This window comes from Nicotiana tomentosiformis, chromosome 6, assembly GCF_000390325.3.
Source record: "Nicotiana tomentosiformis chromosome 6, ASM39032v3, whole genome shotgun sequence".
Taxonomy (NCBI): Eukaryota; Viridiplantae; Streptophyta; class Magnoliopsida; order Solanales; family Solanaceae; genus Nicotiana; species Nicotiana tomentosiformis.
The window spans coordinates 20,643,336-20,654,754 of record NC_090817.1 but is presented as its reverse complement, the minus strand read 5'-3'; the positions used below and the strand labels follow the sequence as shown (position 1 = coordinate 20,654,754).

At 42.4% G+C, this 11,419-nt stretch overlaps 1 protein-coding gene across 1 annotated transcript; it reads left to right on the top strand.

Moving 5' to 3' along the window:
* The first annotated feature begins 244 nt into the window (after window positions 1–244).
* On the top strand, window positions 245–898 carry LOC138893653 (uncharacterized). The gene has a single exon (XM_070178300.1). The coding sequence runs from the start codon at window positions 245–247 to the stop codon at window positions 896–898; it is 654 nt and encodes a 217-aa protein (XP_070034401.1).
* Window positions 899–11,419: the final 10,521 nt, after the last annotated feature.

Genomic DNA, 11,419 nt, shown 5'->3' with positions numbered 1-11,419 from the left:
AATCAAAGGATGACTACGACGAGGACAGACGGACTTCAGGGGCCCATTTTTGCCTTACGAGCGGACCGAAGGCCGTGGCAGAAACTTTCGGGCAGCAAACAAGATCACTGTTAACAGAGGGACCAATCGTGATCGAAATAATAGATCACTCCAAGATAAAGAGACGTCGGGGTCTCGGGATCATTCTTACCCCAAGTTATCAGAATATAACTTCAACGTTAGTATAGTGGAGCTGGTGTTAGCCATGAGAAATATTAAAGAAGCGCGATTCCTGAGACCTATGAGATCTGATCCCAACCAGAGGGATCCCAACTTATGGTGTGAATATCATGGGATGAATGGCCATCGAACAGGGGACGGCCGACACCTCCGGGAGGAGGTGGCAAAACTATTGAACAATGGTTACCTCAGAGAATTCTCGAGTGACCGAGCTAAGAACAATTATGGCCGTAACAGAGAAAATGTGGAACCTTCGAAAGCAGGAGAAGAACCCCCACGCCAAACGATCAATATGATCTTCGGAGGGAATGAGATTACCGGGGTCACCTTTTCGGCAGCGAAAAAGACAAGAGTATCAATAACTCATAGTAAAAGACTCCGTGAAGACGATATCACTTTCACGGATGAGGATGCAGACGAACTGCTGTTACTACACAATGACGCACTGGTAATTTCTTTAAATGTGTTAGATTTAAAGATTAAACGTGTTCTAGTAGATCTAGGAAGTTTGGCTAATATCATACAATGGAGAGTATTGGAGCAAGCTAAACTCACCGGAAGCAATATTGCGGCAACAAAGCTCCTCGCTGGATTCAACCTTGCGAGCGTGACAACACGGGGAGAGATTTTGCTGCTCACAAACGCTGAAGGAGTAATAAAACAACTCTCTTCGAGGTAGTAGATAGTGACATGGGATACAATATCATCCTAGGAAGGTTGTGGTTACACAAGATGAAAGCTATACCCTTAACATATCACCAATTTCTGAAGTTTCCAACGCCCAAAGGAATCAAGCAGATAAGAGATGATCAACTGGCGGCAAGAGGGATGAATACAATTTTGGTTTCCAATAGAAAAGGGAAGGAGCACACGACATAGCAATTATAGGAACCGTCGCCTATTCCCGAGATAGAAGAAATTAGACTAGGAGCAGAGTCATCTGAACATTATCACGTGTAGAGATATTTCCAAGTTCCAGAAGAGACGGACGCAATGAAGTCCACGACAGAGGAACTGGAGCAAGTTGCGTTGTTCGAAGAATCCCTGGAAAGAAAATTCCATTTGAGGACAAAACTGCACCCGGAGCTTAGGTCTGGTTTTATTGAATTCCTTAAATTTAATGTCGATTGTTTTGCATGGTCGCACGAGGATATGACAGGTATCCCGACGGAAATAGTCATGCACAAGCTGAGTTTGGATTCCAACGTACCTCTGGTAAGACAGAAGAAATGCCCTATTGCCGAGGCCAGGAATAAATTCATCAAAGAAAAGGTAACCCGTTTGCTTAATATCGGTTCGGTACGAGAGGTAAGATATCAGGACTTGCTAGCCACTGTAGTAGTAGTTCCTAAGAAGAACAATAAATTTTACATGTGTGTAGACTATAAAGACCTTAATAAGGCGTGCCCGAAAGACTTGTTAACCACTGCCAAAGTTACCACGACCGGGCACGAGTTAATAAGTTTCCTCGATGCTTATTTCGGGTACAAACAAATCAAGATGAACTTGGAAGATCAGGAAAAGACTTCGTTTATACCAAATTTTGGTACATATTGTTACAATGTAATGCCCTTCGGGTTGAAAAATGCTGGAGCCACTTATCAACGGCTCATAAATAAGATGTTTGAAAAGCAAATAGGAAAGACTATGGAAGTTTATATAGACGATATGCTCGTTAAGTCTTTGAATGCAGGTTACCACCTTAAGCATTTGCAAGAAACATTCGACATCCTGAGGAAGCATAAAATGAAACTTAATTCCGAGAACTGTGCGTTCGGGGTCAGTTCTGGTAAGTTTCTGCGATTTCTGGTCTCACAAAGGGGAATTGAGGTAAACCCCGAGAAAATATAGGCCGTAGATGATATCCCGGATCAATTGTCGAATGTAAAGGAAGTCCAAAGGCTCACAGGATGATTAGCAGACTTGAGCAAGTTCATTTCCCGGTCGTCAGAAAAATGTCATTGGTTCTTCACACTGCTAAAAAAGAAAAATAATTTGAAGTGGACACTGGAGTGCCAACAGGATCTAAGGGACCTGAAGAAGTACTTATCAAGCCCTCCATTACTCTCAAAACTAAAAGAAGGTAAAACATTTCTAGTCTACCTCGCGGTTTTAGAAGTTGTGTTAAGTGCGGTTTTAGTCCCGGAGGACGAAGGTATGCAATTTCCCATTTATTACGTTAGCAAAATTTTAACGGGAACAGAAACTCGCTACCCATATTTGGAAAAACTAGCCTTAGCTCTCATAGTCGCCGTTCGAAAGTTGAGGCCCGACTTCCAATGCCACCCAATAGCTGTGGTGACTACTTTTCCTTTGCGGAGCATCCTCCATAAACCCAAACCTTTGGGCAGATTGGCCAAATGGGCCGTCGAAATGAGTGAGTTTGACATAGAATATAAACCAAGGATTGCAATTAAGTCGCAAGTCTTGGCTGCCTTCATGGCCGATTTCAGTCCGGGACTACTGCCTCTGCAACCAAGGAGGCAGTAACGGTGTCGGAATCTACATCGGAGGTTTGGACCTTATTTACGGATGGAGCTTCCAACGTAAAAGGGCCCGGACTTGGAATAGTCTTAATCACGCCTTCGGGGGAAACCCTAAGGCAAGCCATTAGAACGATCCCTTTAACAAACACTGAAGCAGTGTATGAAGCTTTAATTGTCGATCTCGAATTGGGCCAGGGACTTGATTCCGAGGTTATCGAAATCAAATGTGACTCACAATTGGTGGTAAATCAGGTCTACGGGATCGTTGATACCAAAGAAAAACTTATGCAACAATACGTGGTAAAGGTCCAGGCTCTTTTGGCGCGATTCCGGGAGTGGTCAATTACTCACATACCGAGGGAGAATAACGCAGAAGTGGATGCATTAGCAAAATTAAGATCATCGACGGAAATAAAGGGAACAGAATCCGGGATGGTAGTACAACTGATGAGCTCAGTCCTAGATATGGATGGTTACTAAGAGGTAAATTTGACTAGTCTAGTATGGGAATGGAGAAATGAAATAATCAATTATCTCGAGCACGGGAAGTTGCCCGAAGATCCCAAAGCATCACGGGCGTTACGCGCCAAAGATGCACGTTATAGCTTCAAGAGAGGCCGATTGTATAGAAAATCCTTCCAAGGCCCGCTGGCCCGGTGCTTAGGAGCGTCAGAAGCTAATTATGTCATAAGAGAAGTCCACGAAGGGATATGCGGCAATCACTCGGGTGTAGATTCTTTGGTGCTGAAGTTGGTATGGGCTGGATATTACTGGCCTAGCATAGAACAAGATTCCAAAGACTTCATATGATAATGCGATAAGTGCCAACGCTACGCACCACTAGTACACCAATCGGCAGAACCCTTACATTCGGTTCTGTCCCCATGGTTGTTCCTGAAATAGGGGATGGACATCGTCAGACCACTGCCACCAGCTCCCGGAAAGGTAAGGTTTCTGTTAATACTGATTGACTATTTTTCTAAATGGGTGGAGGCAGGTCCTTATCAGAAGATCAGAGAATGCGAAGTAGTCGATTTCTTATGGGAAAATATAATTTACAGGTGCGGAATACCAAAAGAGATAGCATGCGACAATGGGCGACAGTTTATCGGTGCAAAAGTTATAAAGTTCCTCGAAGATTTGAAGATAAAGAGGATCACATCTTCTCCTTATCATCCAAGCACAAACGGTCAAGCAGAGTCAACAAACAAAGAGATCATTCAAAACCTCAGGAAAAGCTTGGAAGCAGCAAAAGGCAAATGGCCCGAAGAATTGTCTGGAGTTCTATGGGCCTATCGAACAATGGCCAAATCGAGTACAAAAGAAACTCCTTTTTCCCTTGTGTACGGTGCTGAAGCCCTAATCCCGGTGGAAGTGGGTGAACCCATTTTGAGATATTTTTGGGAAAATGAAGAAGCGAACAACGAAGCGATGTTAATCAACTTGGAACTACTCGAGGAATGTAGGGACTTGGCGCATGTAAAAGTGGTAGCTCAAAAGCAGAGAATGGAGCGATATTATAATCGAAGAGCCAACTTCCGTTATTTCAAAGTAGGAGACTTGGTTCTGAGTAAAGTAAACCAAAATATCCGGGAGCTCAACGCGGGGAAACTAGGTCCAACATGGGAGGGTCCCTACTGGATTTCAGCTATTACTGGGAAGGGTTCATACGAGTTGGAGAACCAAAAGGGAGACAAGTTGCCTAGTAATTGGAACGTGGCACACCTCAAAAGATATTAATGCTGATGAACATTATTCAAGCGGAAAGTATGTGCTGCATTCTTTTTCCCTTCGTTCTGTTTTTGTCCCAATTGGGTTTTTCTGGCAAGGTTTTTAACGAGGCAGCAACAGAAAGCATACTACGAAGACAGCAATAATAAGACCTTTGATAGCAAGTCAAACAAACAAGCTTCCACTCGGGGACGGTTGGATAATCTTTGGTTTGATAGCAAATTCCCATTGGGAAGTTAAGTTTGCTATCGAACAAAGGTTACCCGACCGTTCACGAGCACAAACCACTAGAGGGTTGTTAGATAATCTTTCGCTCGATAGCATAAATTCCTGAGGGGAAGTAAAGTGTGTTACCAAGTTGAGGATTATCTAGCAATTCATTAGTGGAATCTTCAAAGATACAAGACTTCTAGTGTTCCGATTCGCACCCTTCGCATTCGAACACTGGGGGTGAATGGTATGAGGATATGGCAACAATAACTGCCACATCAACCGGTGAACGAAAATCCAGAAACAAAACACATCATCGGGACCGGGGACTGTGCAGCCATTCCCGTAGAAGCAAGTTGTACAAGATAGCCACAAGTAATGGCAATTTCTTTTCAGCATAGCAAATGCTTATGTATTTTTTGAAAATAGATGGAATAAAATGAAATTCTTTTATTTTTATCTTGTTTCTTTTTCGGAAAAATCTATGCCCCGAATAAAAAATTCCATCGGGGAAAAATACACCCGAAGTCGCATACGAAAAGGACGCAAAAAGTAAACTTGCATAAATACTTATAAAAACCTTCACGTTAAAGGGTTGGTTCTGGAAGAATATGTGCCCGAAATAAAAAATGCCATCAGGAAAAAATACACCCGAAGTAGCATATAAAAAGGATGCAAAATGTAAACTTGCGGAAATACTTATAAAAACCCTCACGTAAAAGGGATAATGCTCGAAACCAAAATGCTTCGAGAAAAACACATCCGAGACTACAGATAATAAAGCGCAAACAGAAAAATGTGCGCAGAATTCTAAAGCAAATGTTAAAAACTTGCATGGATATTCAAACGAGAGTAAGACTCAAACAATACTTGAGCAAAAACTTGTCTTTATTTACAAGAACGTGCCAAAACGGTAACAGTACAAAATGAAAAAAGAAAAGAAAAGCTAAACTGCAGTGTCTCCGGAACGAAGAGGAAGTTGCATCCTCGGGAGAAGTAGGTGGGTCCATCGATGGCTCGACCTTTTCCCTAGTCTGGTCTTCAGCATCGTCACCCTCCAATCCCTCTTCAATTCTTGAAAACTCGGAACCGGAGCTAGAAGAAACATGAGTATCAAACTGCGTCGGGAGTCCGGTTTTAGCAGCTAACATAAGCTCTCGGGCCTTAACAATTTCGGCATCAAAGTCAATGATACCAATTTTGGGCTCTTCAAAGGTTTTTCTCCTCTTGATGTACATGACATAAGTTGTTTCAACAATGAGGGAAGCCGCTTGGTGCTTACGTTCTTCTTTGAGTAGGGTAACCTCAGCAAAAAGGCTCTCTCGGGCGGACCTAACAGATCTAAGGCTAACATCAAGGTCATGGATGGTAGAACTAAAGAGCTTGTTGTGCTTGATAGTTTTCTTGTACTTCTCTTCCAACTAGGTATGTTTCGCTCTCACAGCTGCAAGCTCTTCGATTTTGGAGTTCAAGGCTGCTTCTAAGTCTGTTACGTTTTCGACAGTAGCAACCTCGTGCTCTGTTGCAGCAAGAATGACGTCCTCGACTTCAGCCTATTTGGCCTTGCCTTCATCAAATTTGACCCTCAAATGGCCAATTTCATGGCTAAGGGTTACCACTTCATGCTCGCTTTGCTAAAAACGGGCCTCCAAAAGAACGACCTCAGTAGCTTTGGTTTCCAATTCCGACACGCGGAGAACAGTTTGATCCCGTTCCACCAAAAGTTGATTTCGTTCGGAAGTAAGTTCCTCCTTCTCATGAATCAACCTATGAAGGCCCTCAGAAGCAAGAAAGTTGGCCTAGAAAACAAGAAGTAAAACTTAGAATACATTCATACAAAATAAGAATAAGTAATTAAGGAAGAAAATAACATATCGTTGCCGCGTTGTTCAACAAACACTCTCCCGAGAGTGCCTGAATCTTTTCCAAGTCTTTCTCTGAAGCCAAAGGCTTCAGATAATTAGTAAGCTCCACCGGCTGAGATAGCAAGTTACATTTGGTAGAGACTGAAAGAGTAACGTTCCTCCTCCTTTGTGGATCTTCAGAAGGGGCAGTATAAATTTGCCCCAAATTCCTATGAACTGGGGATTGTGGAAGAGGAACACCTTCTTCATGGCTAGATGCGGCCGATGGCAGTGATGTAGCAATTGCTGGTGGAAGAGTGGATGAAATTGGAAGTGATGCAACAGTTGCTGGTATTGGTGAAGGTGTTGATGAAGCTGATAGAGTTGTAGAGTGAGAAGCAACTACATCAAATGCGATGCTGGATGTTGGGTGCTCGCCAACCAAAGACGGCAAGGACATGATACTCAGCCCTGCAGTACCAGGCATAGCAATTAGGGCCCAAAAATGGGAGTTAGCATTTTCTACTAAATCATATTATCCCCAAAGTGTCGAGACATCATCCTCAGTTAGTGTAACTATCTCAACAGGACGAGCATCCTGATAAGATGATGAAGGTCGTCGCCTGCTATGTAGAGAAGCTCCCTCATCACTAGCTTCCTCATTATCATCAATCATCATGATGTCTATGACTGGCCCGGAAGGAGGACCAGTCACCATCATCACCGAAGATGACTCGGGGGCATCAGTCTTTGCCTTCTTATTCTTTTCCCCGACCGTAGAGGAACGTCTTCTCTTCAATGGTTTATCCTCTAGCCGGGGACTCCGTAAAGAAGTGTTTGCACCCAAAACAGGCCCGAAGATACCTGTTCGAGTAAGTGCCTCTTGATGCAGCCTTGCTGCACCAGCATGATCAGCCAAAACATCCTCCTCGAGGGACAAAACATAGCCCATAGGTAGACCTAATTTCATGAACATATCAGAAGGGTTCGACCAAGTTCTCCATATACAAAACAATGGAAGCAAGGTAAGTTACAATTACCATGATTTTTGGCTTTCCATCCGTATTTAAGGGCAAGTTCTTTCCACAAATGATTTTTGGGCATCGTGATGTCCAAAATCTTCTAAACCCACTGGTCCAAGACTTCCACCAACGGTGGGATCCATCGAGTTGCTGAAATATGCGAAGTGTCAAGAGTTGATACGACCATAGAAGAATACTTAGTGAAAGAAAATATATTAAATAAATATCTTAAGTGAGGTTCCAATCGGCCGAAAAAGATAAAGCCATTGTCTGAATGAAATTATTGGTGGCAACTACAACGAACCATTCCATCCACCCACAGTCGTTATTATCATCCATGCTGGTCAACATAGCATGGTGATCATGTTTACAGAGGCTGATCATGCCCCCACAGAAAATATTTGGGGAGTAGAGATTCATCATACGAGCTAATTTTAGCTCCTCTCCAGCTTCCTGGCACAAACGTCAAAGACAAGCGACCGTCCTCCATACTGAAGGACTTACCTGTGCCAAACACACTTAGTAGCGAAGGAAAAACTTCTCAATCACAGAATCAAGCTCTCCACTCAAATAAAACACATCCAAAGTGAAGGGATATGTGTAAAAGTATGTAAAACCTTCCTTAGGAAGGGTCACTTACTCCGATAGATCGGGAGCAATGACATCCAACTCATGGTAGTGGCAGTCTTCCTTCCCAACAGGAATACTAGAAGGACGAATGGAAGAAGGGTACCTACTAACATCCCATGTATGAGGGTTAGCAGTAGGGAATTTCTCTTCAAAGTCCTTTGTGGTATCCAGTCTTCTTGGGATGATGGAACCCACCGTTGCAGGAGTAGAGTCCTCGGCTTTCTTCTTCTTCTTTGAAGAACCAGCACGTTTGGAGGAAGAAGCCATTGAATAAGAAGAAAGAAACGATTTTGTGTTTGAAGAGAATTAGAGAAAGGATGGAAAACAAATATGCAAATCGGAAGCTCGAGAAATTATGAGGCGTAAAGGAAAAGAATGATGCGTATAAGTAAAATTGTGGCGGCTAAATTCATGGCCATGACTACCTTGATAATCGGCAAAAGCTGTGCTGAATCATGGGATAACGCGTGTTCGAGGCACTAAATGCGGAGAGACGTGCTTCTAATCAATAGTCAGAAGCCTTCAGAGGGAATTATAGTAATTTCTGCCAAAAGAGTATTTCTACCAACTTCCCGGTAACACAAAATTATGTCACCGGAAAGCAGGGGGACTATCTATACAGGGTAAAATATGATATGACATATGGTCGTCTAAAGAAAAGTCACGTGGAACCCAAGACACGGATGGCCGAAGACCGAACGCAGCCATTTCGCTTGTCGCCGGAAGGGATAACTTTCATAAAGGTGTATTAAATGCTCTGCACCCGATAGCATTTAATAGGGAATATTCTGTAGCATTAATAGTGACGTTCCATTACATAGAATTTGGCATTTATGTTCACCGTTATGTATTCATCAATGACCCTCATAATTGGCATTGAAGGACGGCACGATCCTAGGGCCTCCTTCCCTAGACACAGCTATAAATAGTGAGCCTAGTTATCATTGTAAAGAAGAGGAATTTTCTGGCTAAACTTACACTACATTCTATACAAAGCTTAATACAATCTTACTTTTTCGCTTTTTGATCTCATCATTACTGTACCTGGAAACCTTGTTCTCGGAACTGTCATCTGGTGTGGTTGGATTCTGTTCAACAGCCCAAGGACTTGGAGCACATCTTTTGTTCTTTCCACTCTCCTGTTTCATCTACATTTTAAGGCTAAGTATTGTACATTTCTTCATTTATCGCATTATTTCAGGATAAAATTAGTTCAATTGTCTAAAAATCACGTATAAATTCAATTGTACCATTTTACGGGTAAACTAACCTCTTATATATAATAGAAATATGGGGCCGCTAATCTAGTCCAATCAAAATAGCACTCTTTATTTTATTGTTTGCTTATTTTTGTGCTCAAAGAATCCTCGGACAAACTCCACTAAAGGAAAAAAATATTTGAAGACGTATATCCCCAAAAGAGATTCACGTATCTGATAAGAATCTGGCTACTTATTCTTTTTCAACTAAAAAACTCATAATTTAATTGCACCATCATGTGCTGCTAAAAAGATCCAATAATATTAGTCGTAACGACCCGGCCGGTTATTTTGAGTATTACAGCCATATTTCCTCATTTACTGCTCAAATTATGCGTTACAGTTGTTATATGACTTACCGGGGTAATTAGTTCGGATCCGGTGAGGTATTGAAAGGAATTAAGACACTTAGTCTCCAAGATAGAAACATAAGTTGAAAAGGTTGACTAGATGTTGACTTATATGTAAATGACCTCGGAATAGAATTTTGATGATTTCAACAGCTCCGTATGGTGATTTTGGACTTAGGAGCGTGTCCGAAAAATTATTTGGAAGTCCGTAAGTAAATTAGGTTTGAAATGACTAAAATAGAAATTTAAATTTGGAAGTTTGACCGGGGAGTTGAATTTTTGATATCGGGGTTGGAATCTGATACTGGATATTGGAATAGGTCTGTTATGTCATTTATGACTTGTGTGCAAAATTTGAGGTCAATCGTACTTGATTTGATAGGTTTCGGCATCGAATGTAGAAGTTGAAAATCTTAGTTTCATGAACCTTGAATTGGGTATGATTCATGGTTTTAGTGTTGTTTGATGTGATTTGAGGTTTCGACTAAGTTTGTATGTTGTTTTAGGAGTTGTTGGTGTATTTCGTTGAGGTCCCGGGTGCCTTGGGTGAGTTTCAGGTGGCTAACGGATCAAAATTTGGACTTAAACAGCTGCTGGAAATTTTGGCCTTCTTGTGCAATCACACCTGCAGAATTTGGCTGCAAGTATGGGTTGAGGCCGAGTTTGCAGATGCGAGTAGATGGTCCGAGGTCACGACCAGGCATGGGTTGAGGCCGAGGTCGCAGAAGCGAGCAGATGGTTCGAAGAAGCGACCAGACATGGGTTGAGGTCGAGGTCGCAGAAGCGAGCAGATGGTTCGAAGATGCGACCAGGCATGGGTTGAGGCCCGGGTCGCAAAAGCGAGCAGATGGTCCGAAGAAGCGACCAGGCATGGGTTGAGGCCCAGGTCGCAAAATCGAGCAGATGGTTCGAAGAAGCGACCAGGCAGGTGTTGAGGTCGAGGTCGCAGAAGCGAGTAGATGGTCCGAAGAAGCGATCAGGCGTGGGTTGAGGCCAAGGTCACAGAAGCGACCAGACACGGGTTGAGACCGAGGTCGCAGAAGCGACTGCTCAACTGCAGAAACGGCTAAGTTAGTCGCAGGTGCGAAAAGCCCTGGACAGAACATAAAAATTTGGGGTTGGCCATTTTTACCCATTTTTGGATTATAAGAGCTCGGTTGAGGCGATTTTCAGGAGGTGTTTTAAGGAAAACATTGGGGTAAGTGTTCTTAACTCTATTTTGGTCAAATTACCCAAATCCATGGTTATTTTTAACATTTAATTGGTGATTTAAGTTGGAAGATTTAGAAAATCCCTCTTGGTTTAAATTGAAGATTTGAGGGTCGAGTTGATGTTGGAATTTAGTAATTTTGGTATGGTTGGACTCGTGGTTGAATGGGCGTTCATATTTTGTAACTTTTGTCGGGTTTCGAGACGTGTGCCCCACTGGCTATTTTTGAGTTAAATTTCGGATTTTGCTGGAAAATTAGTATTTTCATATGGAATTAATTCCAATAATTTTTATTGATTGAATCAAATTAATTGTAACTAGATACAAGGCTTTCGGAGACCAATTCGTGAGGCAAAGGCATAGCGGAGTAAGGAATTACACGGTTTGAGGTAAGTAACACTTCTAAACTTGGTTCTGAGGGTATGAATTCCCAAATTTGGTGTTATATCAATTGTTTG

Excerpts from the sequence above, each read along its gene's own strand:
- LOC138893653 (XM_070178300.1), top strand. The coding sequence starts at position 245 with ATGAGAAATATTAAAGAAGCGCGATTCCTGAGACCTATGAGATCTGAT.